This window comes from Macrobrachium rosenbergii, chromosome 22 (genome assembly GCF_040412425.1).
Source record: "Macrobrachium rosenbergii isolate ZJJX-2024 chromosome 22, ASM4041242v1, whole genome shotgun sequence".
Lineage (NCBI taxonomy): Eukaryota > Metazoa > Arthropoda > Malacostraca > Decapoda > Palaemonidae > Macrobrachium > Macrobrachium rosenbergii.
The window spans coordinates 2,429,691-2,456,636 of record NC_089762.1 but is presented as its reverse complement, the minus strand read 5'-3'; the positions used below and the strand labels follow the sequence as shown (position 1 = coordinate 2,456,636).

Sequence of the window (26,946 nt, the reverse complement as noted above, 5' to 3'; positions counted from 1 at the left end):
TCTCTCCTTAGCTTCCTGTTGTCTCATAGCTAAGCCACCCATTCCCTGGCTCTGTTGTTTCTCAAGTTGCCTATGAGAGGAATGCCTCTTTTAGTCCTACTTGTGGCCTGGTTGTTCCTTGGGTCCTCTCCACACTTGTATAAGATGTACTAATGTCAGACAGGTGCAGTTTCTGCTGCATCTCAAAATGACTGCTGTCCTGCAAATCTGATACTGATGCCCTACCATCATCAAGACATGGAGATCCTCAACACATTTGTCTATCTCTCTTGCAGTCTATTGATCCATACTTTTCATGTTGCTTTGGTTAGTGCCCTTTTGATTAACAAAGCATCCAGACCATGACATTGGTTTTTATCTAGCAAGCCCAGATCTTGATACTTTCTCTTCATTCTTGTACACTGGAACATTCAGTGGTTTATAAGTCAACCATTCAGGCACTGCATGCTGACTTTCTCTCCCCACTTTTTGTCATGATAGATTTTCCAGATACATAATTACTGCAAGGTTTGCTCTCTCCCTCTTCATGAAGGCTTTGTTTGGTTGCCCCCACCTCCCACTGATTCATCACTCAACTGATGTCTATTTCATGGGTGGTTTTGCTCTCTTTCCATATTGAGATCTCACCATGGTTGAAGTAACTGGGGTAGGGGCTCAGGTTGTCAGTCTCTTCTCACTGATAATTTGCCTTCAGCCATGGCTATAGACCTGCACTTACTGGGCCATTTCTCTTCCTCAAGCATATCTTGGTTCTCTGCACTTGCTCTGCATTCCATTTGCCTGTGGTTGAGATGATTTTGGGAAGCGCAGGCTTCTAGGTCCCGTCTGATATGCTCCTTCTGGAGACATGGCTTAGGAAATCTTTTGGTTTACCTGTTCCCTTTGGGGAATCTGGTATTTCATGGTGCCTACTGGTCACTCCCTAATAACAGTTTCATCTCATGCCAGGGCACATTCTCACGACATTAGTTTATAAGGATCCAGCAGCATTCTACAAGATCATTATTAAGGGAAATTCTACGAAAGCCATTGCAGCAATTCCAATACTAGTTTAATCAGTATCAGAAGCACGGACGGTCCTCATATTGATGTACCACGTGAGGTCATCTGGTCCAGGAAGCTAGGTCACTGGGACTTGGTTTTTGAGCTGCAGTCATTCTTCAAAGGCTCCCTCACCTCTGTGGCCCCTTGTTGAGTCACTGTGTCAAGATTATGTCCTTCCACTTCTCTGCAGTCAAGTTCTCTGTCTGCAAGGTAGTGCCCTGATTCATCCCACATCTTCCTATCAACAATCACTCCCTTCAGAGGGATTCCTTCCCACAGACATCTGCAAAGTCACTTAGAGTGAGTGTGAAGACTCTGATCCTGTTTACAACAGTCTGTCTGTTGGGTTCCCTTAGTTCTATTCTGTGCAGCCAGGCTCAGTTGCTTGTGGTGTTGTTGCAGCACTTCAGTCTAGGATAGCCTAGTATCTTTGTGTACTTCCCGGTTCATGCAGTGTAGAAAAACTTGGAGGCTCTGGGTGTCCCTGAGGCATCAGTGATACTCACTCCTTCATTTATTGTTGGCCTATTGGGGGTTTCTGATTTTATTGTGCTTACTGTTTACAGATATCATTTCTTGCCTGAAAGAGATGTCTGGAGTAACCTCTTCCATTGATTTTATGAACTGTCAGGTCCCTTTTATCAGAGAATACCCTTGGGGAGAATGGCTCCCCCTTGTAGTGGCAACAGTTGACGTGGGTATGGCACTTTCCTCTGCCTTTGCTGTTTACACATGCTCCCCAAAATTCATGGTTGGTATGAGGTACTAGGCTTTTGTATTGCCATGATCTTTAGTTCCAACAAAACCAACTACTCTCTGTGAACATAAGTTGGCTCTTGTTCTACTCTTTGTGGTTGTTTGTCCTTCAACTCTTGCCGTTTTCGAGGGCTTACAAGAGTCATCAAATTAATTCTTGTTGATGGCCCTATCAGCCTGAACTGCCCCTTTTGGGCTACTACTGGACCCAAATTTCCTCAATGTTCTGTTGCCCTTGCTCCTACTAAGCACTTCAGGAGGCTTTATACCTCTTCAAACCAAGTGCCTCATCCCAACTGTTGGTGTTTGTGGGGATTTCAGTTGTCCCACAAATGTGTGACTGAGTAGGAGCTCCTATGTAATGCCTTTGGTGGCGTATGCCTTACCAGCCCTCTCACTCATATCCATCCAGTCTCTTGAGTTGCTGTAATCAGACTTTTTCAAGACCTCTCTTTCTTACTGGCTTCCAAGGTTTCTTGGTTGCTCATAGTTAGAGGTTTCTCAAGAAGCTCTTGGCCAGCTCAGGAGCAACACTCTCCTCTTCACTACTATTTAACCTAGTCATGAACTTTGTTTTCTTGACATACCAGCCTTTGGGGCTCTGTTGCTTGGTGTTTGTACTATCTTGCATTGCAGCCATGACTTGTGGAATCTATATGATTTCAAAGGTTGCCATTAGCAACGTCTGCCTTTTACGAGAAATGAACTTCTTGCATTTGGGTTTTCTATTCAGAAGTGGCTTCTTCTTTGTCTTCTCCCCTCCTAAACTGTAATACAAGCAGTCCCCAGTTATCGGCGGGGGTTCCGTTCCAACGTCGTGACGATAAGCGAAAATCAGCGCCGATGAGCGTCGAAAATTGCTAAGTTTTGGTTATCAGCACCAATACGTGATTATCGACCGGCGCATATTGGAGCCAAAAATCGTCAATTTTCGTTGCTAGACAAGTGCTGAAAAACCGGATCGCCGATGACCGGGGACTGCCTGTACTGGCTATTTTGATTAGTGGGCTTCATATAAGAAACTACATTTTTAAAACATCAGACATTTTTATATATACCCATTAATCATAATCTTCAGTGGACTCCTTTCCCCTAACTAAAGGTTCCAGATGGGAGGTGACACAATATTAAGAGATGTTGCTGGTGGGTGGTGGACTGATGGCTAAGTATGCACAGTGCAACCTTTCTTCTCTCACCTCAACACTTATTATTATTTTTGTTGCAGCAATGCACTTTTCCCCCCAAGATTAAATTAGAGATACGGTATTGGAGTTCAGTTTCTCTAATAAACATTAGGAATAAACAATACTAAATCCACTGGCCTTGTTCTAATTGTGAAATGAGTGTGATATCTCCCCTTTTCCTTTTTCATGTATTCTCATTACATAAGTGGATGTAATCTGTATGCATGACATAATTAAGCAGTACACATTGGAAAGCAATTAAAGCAGAATCTTATTTTTTATTGACTTTCTTAATGACTTAATGCTGATTCTGTACTACATGGCCCTTCCAAGAATGAAAAGCTCCCTTATTATGAAGCCTACATATGTATCATTATAGTCTCCCTAATAACACTTGAATGCATAATCACCCTAATTACACAACATAGAAAATGCATTTTAATCAAAACATTCTCTACACTGTCATTCAAATGCCACAATTCATTTTTGTTCCTTAAGCAGCAAGCAGGAACAGTCCAATTAAATGAAACAGCATACATAATCATAGATATAAAATTGTGAAGATAATAAAAAAGAAAATGACATGGAAAGCCAAATTTAATTACAACACCTACCTATTGGCAGAGTTCATCCCGTCCTTCATCATCCCTGCAAATCTTCTTTCTCCAGTTCTTGTGAAATCACCCTGAAAAAACAAATATTAAAACCACTTACTAAGTTGCTCCATATCTCTTACGAAGGCTAGCAGCAATTTTATTTCATACCTGAGAAGGCCCAATAACTGGAAATGTTACAATATTCTAATACAGGGCAAACACTGGTGTCACTATCAACAACTAAAATCAACAAAAGCAACATCACCACCCTATGGAATTCCAGACATGTCAGATCTACTCTCAATGAAACACCAACAGCAAGGAGTCACTTAACCCTTAGTGGGCGGATGCCCTCATGAGAGGATCTAAAACAAGTTTTGGGTGGTGGACGGATCCCCTCTGAGGAGTATTAACATTCACATGCCATACGATTTGGGTGTATAGAATGGGAAAGAGTTTCCATCTCTTCAATGGCCCACAAATGAATGGTGGTAACTTTAGAATTCAGCTCAGTTCAATTAGTGGGCCTCTCAGGGAGATCAGTATTGTTCCTGACTTGATGGGGGATGCCTTGCTCCTCTCTCTAAAATGAAGTCTTTTTATTTATTTGCTCATAAATATACCCAGGAACTGAGGTTGGTTTTAGTTCTTGTCTTTTATGACATGATACTAGTTATAATTGTAATTTTGCAGAGAAAAGTGCAAAGAAATATTAGAAAAACATGTATACTTCCAAAAAAGTTACTGCATTTACCGATCTCAGTAAATTTACATAAACATTTTACAACAAATATACTCAGAATTTGTTACTGATTTTAATTCTTATCTGTTATGATATTGTGTGAGTTGCAATTATAATTTTACAAAATAAAATAAAATAAAATTATAAGAAAAAACATGTACAGGTATAACTTGGTAAAATTTATGAGTCTTTTGTAAAAGAGACACACAGGGTTGCAAACAGTCGCTTCCAACTTCCCGTGGAAGGTAGGGAAAATTTTTTTACAATTTTTTTTCTTACACCATGTGCATTTGCACATCTTCCACTTTCCACTGATGTGTTTTTTCTCAAATTGCCCAACCTTAAAGTCTGCCCGGTCTGGGGGGTTGTATTATATATAATCAGCACATCCCTTAAGGGTTAAAAAAAAAGTCTTCAATATCTTTTAAGTTTACGTGAAGGAGCCTTAAGGATATCTGAAGTGTGAGATGGAGAATTATACAAGTTACAAACAGGTATAATATTACAATAAGGAAAATATAAGTTAATGTAAAAACCTTTAAATGTTCCAAATTTAAGAGAAAGACCCTAAACATCTTGAAAGCTAAAATATCACAATAGGGCCACTCAGACTTTATAACCACGAAGTGTGACATTCATTGATGAAAATGCCCCATGAGCTTTAAGAAGTATATATTTGTTTTACTGTTATTGACCGTTCCTCATTTCCAAACAAAGAATCAAAATAGGTCAAGACTGGATTCAGTCTGAATTTGGTCTTTTTTACTGTCTTTCTTTCAAAAGGTTTTAATGTTATTTACATTTCCTTATTTTTTACATGACTGGAAGAATCTGGCGGGAAAATGAAGGGTATCAAAAGGTAGAAGGTTGAGGATTTCTTATTTATAATACAAGAAATACTAAATAATTCTGGATGACTTCCCTCAATCCATGGAGGCACTAAAAGAAGAGGAGAAATGGTGCACCTGAATATCAACTTTACCCTCAGTGCTTTAGGGTCATCAAACCATTAAGATTAGACCCAGCACTGAGAGCAAGGTCTGGCAATGTTTCTCCTCACTTGGCAACATCAGGCACTCCAGTTTTATGGGTGGAGAGGTATGATGTCCAGCTCCACCTTCCAAAACCATCATCAGAGTAATGACACATTTTTCCCTCAGCTGACATCCTCTAAGCCCATCCAGTGACAGCAACAAGTCAAGGATGGGGGGAGTGTTTCCTGATCACATGGTTTCTCAGTGTACGCATGACAATTTTGCATTAAAAGTGTCACTCAACTCTTTTTTTCTAAATCATATTATGATGATTACCGAGATCTAAATAACACTTAAGCATTCAAATAAATTTTATTCAGTCATTTAAGAACATCGCTGACTTAACAGATAGCATGCTCTGATTATGTTACTGCCAAATTGCAAATTCACCCAATGATCTTTACTGTACTTATGCTCTTCTGTTGTCCAAATAATACTGATGACCTAAGTTTTGGAAAACTTGTAAGATAGCTATTAGTTTAGAAAACAGCATTCAAGAAGACATAAACTGACACAGATATACAGGAGGTACTTCTGGCAAACAGATAAAATGGGCTGATTGCATCTGCTACCTGCAAATTAAAAAAACTAGCAAATTAAAAAAAACTAAGAGAGTCACAGACTGGTTCTGGGAACCAAATCTGCACAATTTAATCACCTACTGCTATAATATCAACCTCACTGTTGAATGACTATGACCTCTCAGCATTGCTTCCACACGGCTTTAAATCTACTGGTCATCAAGAGACTGAAAAGAGGCATCCTTCCTGAAACAAGCTATTCCTCATCATCAAAATAGTACTCCAAAAAAATTATTCACCTTCTTAGTTGGAAAAGCTGTCTCCTGCATTACACTGTAGTTGCAAAATTCAAAAGATCAGAATTCAGTATTCATCAATAAAAGAGCACTGAACCAAATGGCAAAATCAACTGATGGCTCTTTCGATCAAAAAAGACAGCCAATGAGAGGAGAATCCAGTACCACCCATGGCCAGACAGTTGCCTGATGCCTCCACCGACAAATATGTTAGCCAGGAAAATGAAGAAAAGGCGTGGGTTATCACTAAACAATCCTTGAAATCCAAGGAAGGCAGACATCTGCAGGGGTCTAAATCACATCTAGGAAATGAAAGATCATGCCCAAGACAGGCACCAATGCCCAGCCAAGCAGACCACATGAAGTAAACCAGACACAAAGAGAAAGGAGCCAGGCCTTCCTCCTTCATATCCACAGCTGCTAGAAAGGTCACAGCAACAGCAACGGTAAAAAAACAGCGTAAGTCAGAAAGGGCAAGGCAACAGCAATGGTAAAATAACAGCATAAGTCTCAAAACTCCTCATTGGAAGCACCATGCTAGAAGTGAAAAATATGAAGGCCAGCCATCTGAGCATCTTTCTGCTAGTTTCTTCACTCTTCATCTTCATAAATGATGCAACGGTTATGAATTATGATGCAATGGTTAAAGCCGGGGACTAACTACTAAACAGGATGAATCTGAATAAGAGTTAAGAAAAACATGAGTTTCCTTATAGACATTGTATTTCTTCTGAAGCCCAAGGACTCTAACAAGTATGCTTCCTGGCTGAGTCAAGTATAACCACAACTCAAGAGGAAATCCCCAAGAAAAGTTCAGGGGTGCTGGCCCTAACCCAAGAACTCAGGAGCCAAGAATGTAAATAGATACTGCAGTGTACCTTCTATACACAACAGCCATGCCTGTAGACAGTGTTGCTGAAAGAACACTAAAGAAGCAATTCTTTCAACATCAATTCTGTGAAGATGGTTGATGAAGGAGCAAAGTTGGGAGGGGATACAGACAATAGTTTGTATTGGTTTTCTTTCCTTGTTGATTCTTTTCTGTGCCCGACTGAAAGTCACTGAGGTGAAAATGTTATCACTAGCAGCAGCATTGCCACTGGGTGTACCATGTCCTGATGCTAAATAAAGATAATCATCAAACTGGAAGTTGTAACCTGAAGGAGACTGGGGTCTGGTCAGTTGGGAACAGAATTCTCCCTGGAGTTAATGAAGCTGAGTATCACAAAGGAACAGGCAATAAATTTCCCATCATCACAAGAAGATTCCAAAATGTTCTGCAACCCTAAATAAGGTTCTACAAGGAAAAGACACCACTAACCAATTCATTATGGAAAAGAAAGCTGACAAAAGAGCCCCTGCTGAAGCCAAAGGTCACATGATTGCAGATTGGAACTCCTATCCAAAGTTCCTGTGACTGCAATGGTTATGACTTAGATGAAGGCATTGAAATAATCACTATTCTCAGAATTTTATAACCTGTCAATGCATTTCCTTCTGCACGATTAGTGAAGTGAAATGTTTTCAAGTAGGTTTCAATAGCTTAATTAAAAAAATATATCAATACAACAAAATAACTTAAAATATAAACGGCTCAATAAATTAATATTAATACTACACTGCAAATTCATTAAAATTGAATGTGTTAAAAGTAAAATAGGCCTGCTGTCTCTTAGCCTCCTTACTTGCCGAACATTTAACAGCTTATAATGATAAAAAAATATATATATATTAAAATACACTATGAATACTCGGTAATGAATTGTATCACTAAAAAGCAAAAGTTTATAAAGACTTAAAAAGATGAAAACCTCATTTTCCTTACTTCCGATCAATTCATTCAGCTTATGATACATGAACCTTACTGTTACGGAAAGTGTGAAAAGACGGATAAAACTGAATTCGTCCACCTTCTCTCATTTACAACTATGCAATATTCAGTAATTACTGTACACCATTTGGTTTGGTGTAATATCTGTTAATCAGTTTGGTTCAACTTGAGCTCTGCATTGTTGGTGAATGATTTATATTCACAACTTACAAATCATGTAACTTTATTTATCTTAAAGTTTGGAAATCAGTAATTACAGGCAGTCCCCGGTTAGTGGTGATCGAGTTTTTCAGCACTTGTCTAGTGACAAAAATAGCAGATTTTTGGCATCAATATGCACCAATTTCTGTTCATCAGCACCAATAATCGCATATTGGTGCTGATACATACCTAACAGAGGCGCAGATAACTGAAAATTGGCAATTTTTGGCGCTTGTCGGCGCCAAAAACTGCCGATTTTCACATATTGTTGTGCCATCGGAATGGAACCCCCACCGATAACTGGGGACTGCCTGTATTGTGAAAATAAAATATTGCATTCAAGTCGACAGTATTTTCGTTAATGCAAAATCCTTACAATTCGGAGAGATTCTGTTTCTCTTCATTACAATTCCCATTTCTATTCTTAATCATCTATTATGCAGTACATAAGATCATTGACAATAAGTTATGACGCATATTTTAAAAGTGAAATCATTGTTTAGTCTAGACCCACTTTCACTATGATTCATGAAACATGCTCAATCTGCTGGCTGTTATTATTATTATTATTATTATTATTATTATTATTATTACAGTACTATAGGCTAGGAGGCTATACAGTACTACTGCAATTCTTAACATATTAAAATTCTAGCACATTACAAGAACAGAGTATACTGTAAAAGGAAAATTAAGTTGATTGTATCCAAGCTCAAAATGTTTCGAATACACCAATTAAAGAAGAAAACATACTCAAAGTATTCAGAACCAACCTTCAGAGCAGATGTCCCTGCATACTGCTTGCTAATTGTGTCACCATTATTGGCCCACATGATCTGCAGGATTGAGCGACATGCTGGAGGGAGAGGGTGTTCTGGAGGTATCATACCAAGCTTCACAAACTGACTTTCAAGGACCGACTTTGCAATGGCTGTCTGAAATGAGAAAAGATACAATGACTTTATTATTTTTCTCTTCAAACCACAACATATCTTTAAGAACCACAGCTGATTGGCTAGAAAAATGATTTACTGTATATTCTACCTAAATGCACTGGCACCTCAACCTAATGTTGACTTTGGGGGTTTTGCTACTTCTGCAGTGAAATAACAATAACTTATCAAGTGTAGCACAAGCTACATGACACTCCAGTTTTGGTCCTGTAATGTTGCAATATTTCATTAAGTTTTGAGGAAGGTCTTGTAAGCTGTTAAGTTCAGTAATGAATGCAAGAATAAAGGTACGAATATGTGAAAAGATTACTGTGCACGCTGATTTTAGGTGTCTAGGTGCAATTGTCTACTGCTTTAACACTCAGTAGGTAGGTATTGGTTTGCACGCACTGTATTTTGGCATAACCCATTAAAATGCTAATCCAGTATACATTTCGTCCAAATCTGTGTGTGCATGGCTTATCAAAGATACATAAAAACAGTTATTTATTTGTTGAAAATTTACAAAATCCCTACACTACTCAAAACATGGCATATGCTACTAGATCTAAGACTGTCATATATCATTGGCTGAAATCTTGGGTAAATATGCAATACACTCTATTTACAGATACAGTATGTACAATTATATTAACCACATTTTATAAAGGGTTAGGAAAACTTTCATGAAAACTAGGAATAAAATAAGAATGGACATCACAAGAAAAATGTGTCAACAGATAGTCACACATACAGAGCATTCCCTGTCTAGTGGGCTAACAGATTATTCTTTTAAGTACTAAATACCAAATTTTAAAGTAATTTGTATTTTCCATAAGTATACAAACCATATCTTTCAAAAATGGAGTATTCCAGTGAATCTTGCGCTTCAAAAGCCTATCGGGTAGGCCCGGATATCACCGACCTCTCCTGGCCTAGCTCATCCATTGTGTTTCCAGCCGCACTTGCATAAGGTTGGTTTTGTGTGCATGTGGAGCGCTTTGTGTTGATGGGCTTTGTGTGTTTTTCACCTTGTAAGTGAAACTGAACTCTGTGCTTTTGTGAAACCTTTTACCATTGTGCTGATAATGCTAGTAGCCTGTGTACAGGCAGTCCCCGGTTATCGGCGGGGTTCCGTTTCTGAGGGTGTGATGATAACCGAAAATAGCAGCTTTCGGACCTTTTACGGGGCTTATCGGCACCGAAAAGCGCCGATTTTCGGTTATCGGCACCTCTATTAGGTATGGTTCGGCGCCCATACCCAATTATCAGCGCTGATAAGCGGAAATTGGTGATTTTCGGCAACAAAAATTGCCAATTTTCGTCGCTAGACAAGCCCCATAAAACCAGATCGCCGTTAACTGGGGACTGCCTGTATATTCCTGAGAGTTTTCAGGGAGTTGGTGTGCATGTTCACTGTTCACCTTGTGTGTGCCATGTTTGCCCCATTTGTGCCTCATGATGGCTACTGCAGAAGGGAAACATGAATTCCATTGTTGTTTGGGAAAAGAGAAATCTTGTAATAAGTTCAAGTTACCAGTGGCAACAGATACACTGTAGGGTCCCACGTGGACCCCACACACTATCATCTCACCTGGCTCGCTAATCTCCTCACAACAACATCTCTGCGCGCAAAACGTGCAGACGCAAGAAACACAGCATACGTCACGCATCTTTTACACACATACCTTCTTTCATATTACTGTCAGATCAAATGTATTATTGTCACCATAATCATTATAATGTCAGCATTTCAGCCATATGTACCATAGCTTCATACCTTGTATATCAATTTATATGTATACTGTATATCTGTCAACAATCACAAATGATTGTGTTGTGACCTCTGTTTTCGTTCGCCTGGTGTCAGGTGCTACATTTCTGCTCGCAAGAGTTACTGAACTGTCTGTTGTTGTATGAATAAATTAATAAGTTTGTAGACCTGACTCTCACTCACACCTTTGCTACATTGGTGACCATGGAGATGATCCATCCAGCCAACCCCAAAGATGCCAACCTCTCCAGCTAGGCCATCGCTACCACCACCATACATCTAGCTCCATTCACGCCCAATAACCCAGAAGCTTGGTTCTTCAGGGTGGAAACAATCCTCTGATCAAAGAAAATCACCTCCTCAATACACAAAGTCGACACCGTCCTCGAATTTCTGCCGGGCATCTTCAAGCAAATTGCAGGATGGCTCGCAGAACTTCAAACCCCCATCACCTACTGCTTGCTGAAGGACCAGCTGAAGCCATTCTTCAGCATGCCACCTGCCCTAGAGCCGAGAAATTCCTCAACTACGTGGGGGCATCCATAGGAGATGAGCGGCCATTGTACATCTACAAACCAGATGGCCAACCTGAGTCATACCTAGACCTTCTAAGAGAGGCACTCCTCAAAAGATTACCCTCCAAACAGTGGCAGCCATGCCCAATGCCTCCAACATACCAATCAAGGAATTCCTTAAGTTTGTCGATGCAGTGCTCATGGCCCTCAAGACGGCGGAGCCCACACAGCCACCAAAAGTAGCAGCAGCACTACGACAGGCCCAGCAGTCAACTGACACGGAATCCGACAATGACCCAGAGGGACCAGCTGCCCTCATCCACAAACGAAACAGCAATTCATCAAGGGAAAGACCAGACAGAAGAAAGACAAACCACCAAAGGGGATGCACTACTTCCACTGGAGATTTGGGAAGAAAGCCCGCAAATGTGACAAATACTGCCTGTTTTCAAAAAACATACAAGAGGGTCACATCTGTGACCCATCCAACTAAACATCAATGGTGAGCAGTCCAGTTGCCTCATAAGAGAAACTGCGCTTGCCCAGTGCTGTCATTCTTCCAGGTATTCATCTGTCAACAACCACAAATGATTGTGTGGTGACCTCTGTTTTTGTTCGCCTGGTGTCAGGCGCTACATTTCTGCTCGCAAGAGTTATTGACCTGTCTGTTTGTTGTCTGAATAAATTAATAAGTTTGCAGAATGCTGACTTCTTACTCACGCCTTCGCTACAACACATCCAGTGTGTATGTCCTGTCAAGGATAACAGAGCTCGAGAGACTATATGTGCATAGAATGTGAAGGGCTGCTGACTCCTCAGTGGTGTCTGTGATAAACAGCAAAGGAAACAGAAGGGAATTGCTTCGTTGTGGGATCTTACCCTGAGCCCTCTTCCTCTCCCTCTCTAGATTCCTCCTCCCCCTCCCTGCCTTCAGTAGCACAGCACCTGAGGCATTGAGGAAGTCTTCTCCTGCCCCTACCCAGGAAGAAAAGGTAGCTGAAGTGGTGAAAGAAGTGCTTGCCATCCTCCAAGATGGTCGAGAAGCCCACATGGTAGCCCACGTAACGATTCCCAGCTTCGTTACTTTCCTCGTGTCCAACCAGCCAGTGGGTGGGCAGACTTAGGAGACCTTCCCCTCGTTTCCCCTGCATCAACTAGTATAAGGTGAGAGAGCAACCTAGAGCACCCTGATGACTGATAAAGAGGGCTCTTTGGCAGCTACATGGTTGGAGAGGCTGTTGCTCCCTCCCCCCTTCCCCCCAACAAAGTACTTTCTCAAGGAGGGATCCTACTTAGTGCCCAGGATGTTGGACCCATCCCTCTGCAGGTTGGGCAACTATGCACCCATGGAGTGATAAACAACAGGTCCTGCACCTTGGCCATGCTGAGGTGAACCACCACAAACTCATGCTTGCAAGGGCTTTGTATGTGGTTTTCTCTTTTATTTTCTCTTAATTCGTTGCATTTCCGTTTCTTAATTCATTCTGACTTCTTATACTAATTCTGCTATAAAATTCACAACATTGCATACAAAATGTATCTGTTTAAGATACAGCTTACCCACCATTAAAGGTAGTTTGTATCTCCACAGCAATAGGCAAGGAGATACAAACTATGTACCTTGAACATTAGTTAAGTAACCAAACAAAAGACTTTATGAAAAAAATTTATATAATTTAATATACAAAAATATTTATTTAAAAAATGTATTTTTCTCCTTCCTACACACAATGAAAACCATTTCTTCAAGATCTACCAATAATTTATATAAAACAAATAACCAAAATTAATATTATTACAAAGAAAGAAAAACCCAACAATAAGAAAACTTGAGCTTCCTATCAAAAGCCTGCCATGGCTGAGTGCTTTGCATTCAACAGTAGATGATGTGCAAGTATTCGCTGATAAAACAGAATCATCAAATTCATCATTATAAAATAAATGACAACTCATCAGGTGATATTTTGCTATGAATGATCATGTTTTTCTCATATAAGCATTGGAGAGTTTTAGCCCACAAGCATTTTGCCATTAACAGTTTTATTATGCATATGGACAAATTCAAAGCAGGGGGTTAATTTCAACAGTGAAATTTCAATTGCCATCATCAATTTTCCCAATTCTGAGCCCCCAAAAATTATTCCTCTTATTCAGTGCTAGGTAAACACTAAATAAGAAGGTTAGGTCAAATAACTGATAAAACCCCACTTACTCTCATGCAATAGTAATGAACTACAGCTGCACAGATAGTCACCATAATTTTTTTTAAGTAAAGGCAATTGTTGGAGTTAAAAAATCTGTAGATTTAGAATAGGTGGAGAGGTGAAATTAGTGTTGCTGACAGGTAAAGGGTGCAATCATAAAGTGGTTTAAGCTTTGACGTAATGAAGGTACCAGCATTCCTGGCCAGATGCTTATCGAGCATGCATAAAAACCTTGTTAGGAAGCATAAACCCACAACACGCTATGCTTTAACCAGCATCTAATGACCCAGCGAATAACTCAAATCTGCGAATATTTAAAACCCCTCTAAAAATGCTTATAACTGCCTATTTTGATAGTTCAAAACAACAAAAAACCCTCTAAAAATTCTTATACCTGAATATTTTAATAGTTTTATCACAAAGAGTGCATTTATTTAGTCACAAAAATATGAAATTATAGTAATTTGGGAATATTTCTCTATGAAAAATACGTGAATAGGTGAATTTTCTGCGAACAATGTGTAAATATGTTCCAAAGAGAAATCCGCGAATAGGCGAAGCCGTGAATAGGCAGGGGTCAACTGTGCAGGTACCAGTACAGGCAGTCCCTGGTTATCGGCGGGGGTTCCATTCTGAGGGTGTGATGCTAACCAAAAATCAGCGATTTTCGGGGCTTTATCGACGATTTTCGTGGCTCAATTTTCGGTTATTGCCATCTCTGTTAGGTATGTATCAGTGCCAATACCCAATTATCAAAGCTGATAAGCAAAAATCTGCAATTTTCTGCGCCAAAAATTGCCAATTTTCATCGCTAGACAAGCGCTGTAAAACCAATCGCCGTTAACCGAACCCGCCATTAACCGGGGACTGCCTGTACAGTACTTCATTTTCAAAAACCACAGGGAATAAGTCACAACCATGTGCTCTGTTTCAGTTAAAGTCATGAATTACAGTAGCCATTCAGCACTAGCATAACACAAGTCACCACACTAGATTTCTATTGATTTGAGATGTTTTTTGGCAAGAATAGAGACCAAGGTGAGAGCGTGTTTTTTCTTTAGCTTGTGCCTTATGAGTGCAAAATCTGGTTCGTGCTGACTTTGTTAATCATTCATAGAAATATCAGACATAGGGCCACATATGATAGAGGATTAGAATTAGATTCCTCTCATTTCATTAAGATTTTGTACAATTTACCCCATAAAGGTCTAAACATTGGTGACCTGGATGTAATGTTGGCATACACGAAAGATGCTGGCATAAGCTGGAGCACTATTTTAGTGTTTGAGCCCACCTTAAAAGGAAGGTCAATGATGAACATACTTCAATGCGGAAGAAATGTAAATAGCGTAGACGCACATTCACTTCCTTTGTAGTAGTCAATGATATGAACAAGTTACGTTCCGGATAGGCATTCGTATCTTGAGTTGTTCATAAGTTGGTTTTTTAATACGTAGTGCATAATTTTTTTTTACGTTTACATTACCAAGCTAACTCGGGAGTCATAGATTATAATATTTTCCCTGTACAGTATTTTTAAATCATGCAGTATTACAGTATAATGAATTACTTTGGAAAGGTGAAAAGAAGAAAATGAAATTTAGATTCATGCAACATTCAAAATTTAGTATTTTTTTCATGCTTTGAAAGTTATGAACTTGGACAGAATTTTGCAGTGGCAGCGTCTGACACTGGAAGTTCACAAAGTAAACAATGCACACCACCATCTACAGTGTTGACAAAAATACATACTAAACATTTCCTATGGGGAGAGGAAGTATAGAAAATGGGAATTCATCAAAGAACAAGTTAAATCGGGAAGACAGAAATAAGTAGGAATATTTTACGAGCATAAGCGAGTATTCTCATGTGTAAGAATACATGGTAATCACGAAAATACTCAGGACAATCAGGGAAGAGGCTAAAGGAATAAGTTCCTCTTCCCCGTGTTCTTCTGTTCTCTGCAAAAATTCTTAATAGCAGAATAGGAACACACAGTAAAATTTGAACTTGTGACACTGCCTGTTAGTTTCTCTGAATGTTTGTAAGTAGGGTGGATACTGTACTTTATTTTGCTTCTGCCTTTGCATCACATTATACTTTGCTTGTGGTTGGTAAAATACAGATGAAGACTATAATGTAGTGCAAGTAATGCAGTAAAATGTTCATGGGGTTACATCCATTCATCTCACAATCATCTTGTAAACAATGAATGAATTTCATTCTTGGTCTGGTTTGCAAGTAAAAATTAACAAATTAATTTTCTATTTGTTACATTTTTTTGACAGAGCAATCTGATATTTAGTAACAGTAATACTGCAATGAAAATTTTAAAATTTGCTCAGACAAATTTTTGACATAGCAACTTCGTATTCAATGACAAATAATTAATGGTAAAAAAATTAAAATTCCAATACACTACAGTGATACCTCGGTACTTGTCTACTTTAGAACTTGTCAAATTTGGTACTCGACACATTTTGACTGGAAAAAATTGTCCCGGTATTCATCATTTTCTTGGTACTTGATGCTCAAGCTAAAACATGTTTGTGTTGAGACATGTGGCTTGCTGCCCCTTTCATTCAAAACAAAGGGTTCACACTTCAGTCATGGTGTTGCTTTGAGTCAGTGCACAACCCTCGTCAGTCAGCTCTAATTTATTTGCGCTCGTTTTCAAGTTTTTTCTGTATTCGTGTGCATAGCATCATGATACAGTAATAGGAAGACCAAAGGTAAATTAGTCAGAAGCACGTTCGGGGAAAAAATGAAATAGCTAAATATGAAAGCAGTATCCGTGAGTCCGATCTTGCTGCCGAGTATCGTATGCCCAAAACTACAATCTCCACTATCGTTACAAATGCAGCAATCAAAGCAGCAGATGTAGCAAAAGGAGTTACAGCTGTGACAAAAGCAGAGATCTCAAATATTTGCGGAGGTGGAAAAATTGCTTTCAATCTGAATTCATGAAAAACAATTAGCAGGTGATTGTGTTTCTGAGGACAAGATTTGCAAAAAAGCAAAAGTGTTACATGCCAGTATTTTACACTGAAGTTACCAAAATGCTCAAAGCCAGCCATGGCTGGTTTGATAACTTTAAAAAGAGAACTGACATTCATAATGTGGTGAGGCACTGAGAGGCAGCCAGTGCCAACAAAAATACAGCCAATGAATTTGTTCGTGAATTTGGGAACTACTTGAAGGCTGAGGGTTTTACTCCCCAAGTATTTAACTGCGATGAGACAAGGTTATTTTGGAAAAAAATGTCCAACAGGACCTACATAACTCGTGAGGAAAAGGCATTGCCAAGTCACGAACCAATGAAGGACAGGATAACTCAGTTGCTTTGTGGGAATGCTAGTAGGGACTTAAAGCTCAAGCCATTAGTAGTCTATCATGGTGAAAACCTGCAAGTTTTCAAAAAGAGCAACACTTAAAAAACAAGTAAATGAAGTTGTTGGCCCAACCACACAAAAAATATTTACTAGAGAGAAATTTGCCTCCGACAGCCATACTGCTTTTAGGCAATGCTCCTGCCCACCCTCCAGACTTGCAGGATGGCTTGATGGAAAAATTTAATTTTATAATCATTAAGTTCTCGCCCGCTGACACAACTCCACTGATCCAACCCATGGACCAGCAGGCATCAATAATGTACAAAAGCTCTACACAGAGGCACTCTTCCAGAGGTGCTTTGAGGTGACCACAGATACCCAGTTGACCCTCAGGGAATTCTGGACAAATCATTTTAATATCCTTCATTGCCTCACTCTTGTTGGTAAGCCCTGGAGTGAAGTTTCCTACAGGACCATGAATTCTGCACTGAAGAATTTACTGTATGGCCAAATGCTGTAACACAAAAGGACTTTGAAAGCTCTGAGGCTGAGCCTGGCCTGGCCCAGTTGTAGGGGATATTTTCTCCTGGTAAATCCTTGGGCCTGGAAGTCAGCAGTGAAAAAGTGGAGGAGTTAGTGGCAGAGCATAGAGAAGAGATGACCACTGAGGAGCTGCATGAGATTCAGAGGGAGCAGCAACAGGTGGTGGTTGAGGAACTATCACAAGGTGAGCTGGACAGAAAGGAGAATATCCCCACTTCATTAATAAAGGATATTTGTGTGAAACGAGTACAGTACCTGTACAAAGTTTTGTAGAACAAAATCACCCCAACAAAGTGCTAACAGGACAAAATGTGAATTTGTTAAATGATGAAACCATTTCCCGCTTCAGAGCCATGCTGAAAAGACGTGAAAAGAAATGTCAGTTGATAGGCTTTTAGTAAAAATTAAAACCTGAAGAGCATCACTTAAGGCTCAATAGCCGTAAGAGACAGAAAATTGAAAGAGGAAAAGCACCATAGCCACAGTGCCTGATGTTTTATTGGAAAGGAACTCTTTCCAAACAATCTTCTTCATCACCAACCCCCTAGCCACAGTCCGCCAAAGTCATCACTGCTTCCAAGTAGAGTACAGGTAAGGTGTGAAGTTACTTTATGCAGTATTTATTTGTATTTAATCTAATTATTATTTTTTCATTTATGATTAGGTATTTAGAGTTTTATGTAGTAAAATGTAAGCCCATCAATGCTTAAAGTATTTTATAAAGTATAGTTTTCAAGTTCTGGAACGAATTAATTCAGCTTACATTATTCCTTGTGCAAAAAATTCGTTTGATACTCGTCGTTTTCAGCACTCGCCTTCGGGAACCAACTGAGGTGTCACTGTATATATATAATAGTTCAATTACTCGTATTTTAAAGATAAGGTGGAAAAAAAATAGTTTTGTAATAAGATTTGAAACTGAATATTGCTGTGGTGGTCTTTAGGTAGCATTGCCATAGTACAATGCAGGTTAATAACTGTAGTATGTCCTGTTGTAGGCTTGGTTTAAGAACCCAGCAATACGCACAGGGAGTAAGCATGCAGTTACAAAAAGGCTCAATTCTTAGGGATTTAAAAGGTAAATTTCTGTAGTTTCACAATGGCCTTGTCCCAAGGTGTGCTGGATTGTAGTTTCTTTGTACCATCATAATTCATATCTGTATAGCAATGCAGGTCCTACTTTTTTTATGCAATTTTAGTCTATCTCCAAATCTTATTCAGCTGCCCACTGTTTGATTTACTTTTTCATTAGTATTTCATCAAATTCCTAATCAAGACAGCCCCCGCTAGATATCACTGTACCTAAATATTATTTAATCTCATTAATCCTTTCTCCATCTAATGGCATTTCACCAATTTGTGGACACTCTGTCCATATTTATGTTTTTCTTACATTTATTTTGAGTCTTGTCTCTCTAGGCATTTGATACATTCTATTGAGCAAGCTTAGTAAATCTTACGGTGTTTCGTTTATTTAAACAGCACCACACCATCTGCATATTCTAAGTTTATCAACTTTTTATCATTATTCCAATCTAAACCTTCTCTTCCATCTCTGACTACTTTTTTCATTATAAAGGCTATAAGAAGGACAAACAACAAAGGTGAAACAACATTCCCTTGCAGCACCAGACTACTGACTGCAAATTTATCTGAAGAGACCCCATCAACATTAACTAGGCATGTACTTCATTCACGGTTAATTTCAATTAGCTTTACATATTAACAGGAATGCCATAGTGATACAAAATCTTCCATAATATTGGTCTGTGGACACTGTCAAATGCCTTCTTATATCCATTAGAAGTCAGAAGGCAATTTTTAAATTCCATACAACGCTGCAAAATGTCTTAACACAAATACTTTATGAGTGCAACTCCTGCCATTCCTAAATCCAGCTTATTTATCTCTAAAGCTTTTTATCAATTTCTTTCTCCAGCCTACTGACAATCAGCATACTGAATGTTTTCATTACAACCGACTCAAGTGCAATGTCTTTATAGTTGCCAAATTCAGCCAAGTCACCTTTCTTTGGTATCTTTGCTATGACTTCCCAATCATCTGGCTTGCTTAATATTTCCATGTTCTACGAAACAGTCTAGTTAGGACATAATGTGTCATTTCAGTTCCTGCTAAAATCATCTCTGCATACAGTATATTCTGTCATAACCTGGTGTTTTCCATCTCTTAAGTTTCTTTGTCACTGATTACATCTCAAACTGTGAATTTATGAGTACATTCATGTCTTCTTAGAATGCTGGTTTGTCATCCCTTATTCACTCTGTCACCATACAGTTCCCTGAACAGTGGTACCTTAGTACTCGAATGGCTATCAAATTGAACAATTTTGTAGTCGAGCACTCTGAGCAACAAATCACTTAGCGGCCAACCATGTAACTGAATGCTTGACTTCATAAACATGACTGGCTAGAACACATGAGAGAAGAAATGTCCCATGTGCATTCCCTAGCTAAAACAAAATAAGGGAAAGTGGTCAATTTACTCATTATTGTTATTATTATTATTATTATTATTATTATTATTATTATTATTATTATTATTATATCATTATTAAGAAGATGAACCCTATACTGTACATATGGTACAAGCCCACAGCAGCCATTGACTTGAAATTGAGCTTCCAAAGAACATACTGTTCATCTGAAAGAAGTAACAAAAGGTAATGGGGAATACAAAAAAGAAATCACTTATTAAAAAGATAAAATAAATTAACAAATTCATAAATAAATACATAAAAATCTAAGTAAATTATTAAAATACAAGGAGAAGTGTATTAGGGTAGTAATGCATTCCATCTTTGCTTGAATTTTATGTTCCAATTGCACGACATCCTCAGGGAGACTGCTCCACAACCAAACGATGTGAGGTATAAAGGACCTCTGGAACCGAGAAGTTCAACAGCGAGGCATGTTTACTGCACACTGATTCTGCTGTTCAGCAAATCTGTTTGCTGTCCGCAGGAAAAGGGGATCAGGGATCAATTGTGAATGTGAAAGATATCTGTTAAAATACAACTTATGAAAAACTGACAAACGACAGCATCCATCGATGGTTCAAGTCATAACTGCTAATACTGCTAAGAAACAGAAACCTACCAACCAACCTCCACAAACCACTCTATCTAAGAGATAAATCTCTGGCAGAAGCAGACACCCACAATGGAGAACAGTATTGTAGTAAAGGAAGGACAAATGACCTAAAACAGGTTTCACTGATTTTATCACTATTATAAATATATGAGGCCTCACATACCACACCTAATTTTACTGTTTCTCAAAAGTAAAATGTGATTCAAAAGTTACACCAAGAATACTTAAAGCTTCAGACTCATTCAGCAGAGTTCCAACAACCTAAAGGAGAAGATGGGGTGAGAAATCTGTATGAGATATGCTAATCAACAGTGTTTTCGTTTTACTGGAGTTCAGCCTCATACCCCACTGACTGAACCATTCACTAATCAGCTCCATGTCACAACTTGAGACTAAGGGTTGCTTATTTCTCTTAAGTGGAGACTTGACTTTGCCCACAAGTGTTGCACCACTGGCATACTAAACAATTTTGTTTTCCCTGCCAACAACATCACTTGCTTACACTAAAAATAGCAGTGGACCAAGAACACTACCCTGTGGAACTCTCGGATACAATAGGTATTGCTCAGTGCACAACTATTCTAAAATTTCTCCAGTTTCTTTGTGTTTGTTTTTGGTGATTCTAGTGCAAGTAAGTCACCATACCAAGCAAGAAGAAAAACAACAGACAGAAAAATATGATAAAAAACAACTCACAGCAAGATCTGAAATTGGTATGCGTGCCACTGATCTGGTTAAGGAGTTTTGCGAGCCAAAATCTACAATTTCTACAATATTACAATGTAAAGACGTCATTAAAGGAGCTGATTTTGCTCAACAACTGAAACTTACAAAACAAGGATCACCAACAACTGATGCGTTTGAAAATTTCTAATTTGGATAAATGCGAAACAGTTAGTTGGTGATAGCATAACTGAGGCCATCACTTGTGAAAAGTAATAACAATTGCATGTTGATCTCTTGAAAAAAAAAAGCCTTGAGCAAGTCCTGATACAAGTAGTACCCAAGCATTCAAAGCCAGTCATAGGTAGTCTGAGAAATTTAACTGGCGAAGTGGCATACACAGTGTGGGTGAGGCATGGGGAGGCTGTTAGTTCTGGCAAAGATGCTGGTGAGAATTATTAGTTATGGACTATACAGATGCTGAGGGTTCTGTTCTACAAATATCCAGTTGTGATGAGACAGGCCTGTTCTGGAAAAATTTAATCTCTCACTGGTTGTAATATTCATTCCTTACTCCCACCAGGATCAAATTTGGAAGGACAAGTCTCAAACATTATTTAACTAAGGTTATCCTAATCATGGGGAGAGATGCCAACACCGCCAACGATCATCTCGACACATTCCATGAAAATTAATCATTTCCTTCAATTCATTTTTCCCTCAAGCCCTATAAGAGCATTCTTGCTCACGTCCTGATATTGTCAGTAAATCCCAGGGCAGTTCAAGTCCTGCAATCTTGTTACTGAAAAGCCACCACCATTTCATCTCTACTGATAGTTTTAACAAGCACCCGACAAAATTAGTAGTTTTCATCTCAAAGACCATCAACACCATGCTACAGTTACCTCCCCATGAAGAGTCACTAACCTGAGTTCTTTCAATTAATTTATCTAACACAACTAAGAATAAAAGTGATCTTCCCCATCTGTCAGCCAATCAGAAAGATAAACTTCCTACCTTTAGTCAACATTTAGTACAATTGCTGCTAATTATCTCCTTGTCTTTCTTCTCATAATTTCCTTAATTTTGTCTTCCAGCTCTGGTTAGTATGCTTCAGCCTCTTTAAAGAACCGCTAGCATTAATTAGAGTTACGCTTCTGATTGCAGGAAGATCACACATACACAAGAAATTTTACCCAAAGATACCTTCAGTAGATTATTTCCCTGTGTGGAACCTTAGGAATTCACATTAAACGATAGAAATCCAGCCACACTCCTCCTCTACAGATACTCTTCTGTGGGTGAACAGTGGTGATGTGGGCTCTGGCCCACTTTTCAAAAATGGAAGAATAAAAAGTGCAAATAGTCAACCTCTTCTTTACAAAAATAAATGTCAGTCATCAAATGATAAATATTATGTTCTTCCTTTTGTCTTTAGCCAAGAAATGATTTCCAAATAGGTGACGACACATGTAGTCACTCAAGGTCCATTTTAACAAATACTAGAATACATAAGCTCAACAAGAAACTTAAAAGTCTTGATCTTCAATTCATTTTCAAACACAAGAGCTTTATCAAGCCTAAAACTGGATGATTTTTACCTACCACCTTGGTTATTTGTCACAACATGCTGCTACTGTATACAAGTAGAACTTAACAATTAGACGCCTTTCAAAAGAGCAACTTGATTCTACAGCACTTCTTGGCAGGCTGTGATATCTACAAATATTCACTATAAAAGTAACACAAGAACAGACAAAAGACTGCTGTCTTCAGTAACAAATTGCTGTTTCCAAGGGTTTTGTGGCTCTCAGCATTCCTTCTGCAAAAGCCCAGTTTAACTACACAAAGCTAGTCAGGGATTTTAATTTCAGAATAAGCAAAATACCTTTTTCAAAGTTTTCTGCCAACTTAGTATAACATACTGAGTAAACTTCATGTGAAATAACCAGTGATTTTTTTTTTTAAATTTAGCCTGAAGTCTTGGCTAGTATACAATCACTGTAAGTGGTTATGTACACTAAGGTGTTGATGTCACTTTTAAACAAAAACTAACTTTGCCAGTAATTTTTTGGTGACTTTATTTCTAATCCAGTTTTCTTCTCTTTATTTTGATAAGAATTTTTATGCAAAACTGCATTATAGTATATTTTTAAAATAAATAAATTAAAAACATTTTACATATGCCTTAAGTGATAAGCATACAAGCAGATTTATAAATCACACAAGTGTTAGCTTTGTCTTACATGCCGTGACACTCACTTAGTGTGGTGGCAAGTGTAACATATATTTGTACATACATGTTGAACTGTCTCCTTTTTTATGCAGAATACTTCAAAAAATGTTTAAAATTTGGGTAGGTTCATGTGCTCTTTTGGAGGCTTTTAATGAAACAATAAAAAACTGCCTCACATTAAGTTTTCTGTATCTGATATTATCAAAGGCTCTTGGTTGCCGCACAATAGGTTGTTGATACCAGTAATATGCTGTGAAGCACAACAGAGAAATAAAGAAACAGCTTCCAATGATGAGTACTGTACACAATTCTTGCCTCCAGCTTCACACCATTAACAAAAATTCTCATTTACAGAAATTGTCTAAATATATCTCACCTGTACAACATTAGTACGATCAAGGCAGTCAATGCAATTGACACGAAAAATACCATTCTGACGACATATGGTCCCTTCTTTGTCAACCCAGCAGTAAAGCATCTTGGCTATAATATCATCTAAACCTTCAATTAGGAAAGACACATGTTCATAGCGCATTCCTCGGCTGAAAAGAAAAGAAAATAAAATTGGTAGTGCTTTATAAAAATCTGTAAGTGTAGTTACGTTTCAAAATACATAACATACCTAATAAGTGCAAAGGCAACAGTTCACACGCATTTTACGGATAACGGTGTATAACTACTGAAACTGGTAGCAATTCACCTTAAAATATTTTTAAAAAATAGTTTATCAACTCCTAATCTCTGTTGCACTGTTAAAACCTAAAACCCCTTTTTCATATCAGAGAGACTTACCAGTATTCATGAAAATCAAAAGTTACAAAAGTAAGGTTTTCAGAATCAAAGGTTAAGATATTGTTGAGGTAGGCATCGGCAATAACTTTCTCCTTCCCAGACTGCTCCACAAGGCTTATGCAGTACACATGGTTATGAAATGATATCTCTTCCTCAAAATGCTTGGCAAAAGCGAAGGCAGTTTCAGTTGCATCTGCAAAAAAGAAACGCAGTCAATACCTGGCACAAGAGTTAAAGTTAAAAGAAATATCTTTATAGTAAAATCTATTTTTAAATACCTACCTCTCCATTATAATAGCTATAAACTTCTCCTCAAACAGGAGGACAACAGGATGTAAACATAAAAATTTATCTACATAGTCATACTCTTTATTGACCTATCCCTTTCTGGGTAAATTGGTTCAGTTCTTTTTTGTCCATATGAAGTGGGAGGTTAGGTGGGCAATTCATCATAACAGAGTGTACAGAGGTAAATATTTGAAAAATAAATCTTATAAACATTTCTCTTTTTAAAATGAATCTTACCTCTCTATTGTGACAACCAGTTCCCACGCTGACACACTGAAAATGGAAGTGGGTAAGTTTATAAGGACCTAAAAACTAAATCCCTAGGACAACTTAATAAATGCCCTCTGGAATGAGGTGCTGCTAACTTCATGATAAGAATCCATCCACTGGTACTGCTACCAGTCAAGGACTAATTTATTGGGCAACAAGGCTCTCTGAAAATTGTTTGAGGTTCCTTGCAATAGACACCAATCTCAGTCCACTGATGGTGGAACAAAGGCCCTGCGCTTAAGCCTGCAGAGCACTGAAAGTAAAAGGATGAAGGCCTTTGGCTAAAATCTCCATTGTGCTGCATTTACAATCTTCTCCTGAGGGAAGTTTTACAGAAATTAGAGGAGGTTGCCATGGCTTTCATGTGAAACTTGACTGTCTATAGGAGTAAAAAGGTCTAGATGATGCAACATCCACTCCATAGACACCACTGGCTCCAGTCTGCTGAGCTCGTCTGCCACAATATTCATCCTCCTGAGTACAAACTGTGGAAGGAGAGAGATGTTCCTTCTTGTGGCCAGGTAAGTATCTTGTAATGAGAAACAAAGACTCCGACTTTGTGCCTTCCTGCCCTGAACTAGCTCTTCTAGAGCCACAAGAGCTGTCCATACTAGCAGCATCTCTTAGCTGATTTATGCAGGCTCCTACTCCTCATCAGCCTTCAGTTGATGCATCTGAATGTAACGCAAGGTCTGGGCTTGAGTTGAAGGGAGACTCCTTTAAAGAGACAAGGTCAGTGGTTTCAACACCTCAGATGTTCCTCCAATTCTCTGGGCACTTGGACCTAGAAGGATTCTGGATGCATTCCCCTGTCCCAATGCTGCTTGAAATGAATTAGGTGAGTCTCATCCTTAACCTGACTCCAGGCATCTGCTTCTCCAGGGAAACCATGTGACCTACAAGTGACAGCCAACTCTATTCTGGCAAGAGAGTGAAAGAAATTCATTCAAGATTAACAGAAATTGTCAACATGCTTCTTCTTTGGAAAAGTAATGAAATTCTAGGTAACCAGGATCATCAATAAATATGTAATACTTTGAGCTGGAGTCATGGATGACTTCAGAAAATTTATCATTATCTCCAGTGCATTGCCTATTTCAGTGGGAAATGTTTTGCCCTCAAGATACTCTCCAGGCTGGACGCAAGAACCAGCTGGTCATCTAAGCAGAGTAACATATGAATGCCCAGAAGGTGGGTCCATTTCCTAAACTGGGGCAGAACTTCAAGTGAAAACTTGAAGGAGCAGGGCTGAGACCAAAAATCATCACCCAAAACTGATAAACCTTTCCGTGGAATATAAAGCAAAGATAATTCCTTGAACTAGGATTAATCAGTATATATATGGAAGTCCACATCCATCATATCTACCAATATCATCCAATCTTTCTGCTGTATGGATGCATACAGGAGACCACTTTCCATCCTCCCGAGGCCTCTGGAACAAGAAACAAACCCAGGGAAAAGCTTGAGACTATCTCTACTGGCCCTTTCATCAACAGAGTCCACTTCTTACTTTAGGATCTGCAGCTTCTCCTCATGTACAGAAGAGGGAAGTCTACCAGAGCAACCGCTAAAGGAGGCTGGGACACAAAAGGAAGTTCACAGCATTCCCTAAACGTGATCACCAGCCAGGGATCCACCTCCAGATCCTGTCAAACAAAATAAAAGTGTCTCAGCTTTCATTTTACTGGGGCCTGAGAGCTTGCATCCTCACTTCTTAGTAATAGGTAGGATTTTTCTAGGAAGTTTAACATCCTTCTTGGATGCCTGAAAGGACTGGTTTGAGGGAATGGAAGCCTTATGTCCCAGCCTAAACAAATTCTTAGGACCTTGAGCCAAGAGAAGAAGAGGTTACTGTTGTGGTTGCTGATGCCTTACCATATGAGAGTGACGTGGCAAAGGCCTGGTTTCTAAGTTCTCTACTTCCAGCAAGATAATGCCTAAAGCCAAATAATCCAATAAAGCATATATCTGATGTTGCACAATTATATCTGCCCTCTCAGCTATTGAAACTAGAGGGGTAGGAAAGAGCAAAGCTGTTCCCTCCACTTAGTTACGGAACTGTTAACAGGGTGAAGAGAC

The 26,946-nt window shown here is 38.8% G+C and overlaps 1 protein-coding gene across 2 annotated transcripts in view; it reads right to left on the bottom strand.

The window, feature by feature from the left end:
- sp3 (spermathreecae) overlaps positions 1–26,946 on the bottom strand; it is a 157,092-nt gene that overhangs the window by 76,801 nt on the left and 53,345 nt on the right. For both annotated transcript variants that reach the window (XM_067124117.1, XM_067124118.1), the window contains exons 9-12: positions 24,307–24,499; positions 23,891–24,056; positions 8,979–9,140; positions 3,599–3,669 (exon numbers count right to left, since the gene is read on the bottom strand). In XM_067124117.1, the coding sequence (XP_066980218.1) occupies positions 3,599–3,669; positions 8,979–9,140; positions 23,891–24,056; positions 24,307–24,499 (592 nt within the window). The remainder of the gene's footprint in view (positions 1–3,598; positions 3,670–8,978; positions 9,141–23,890; positions 24,057–24,306; positions 24,500–26,946) is intronic.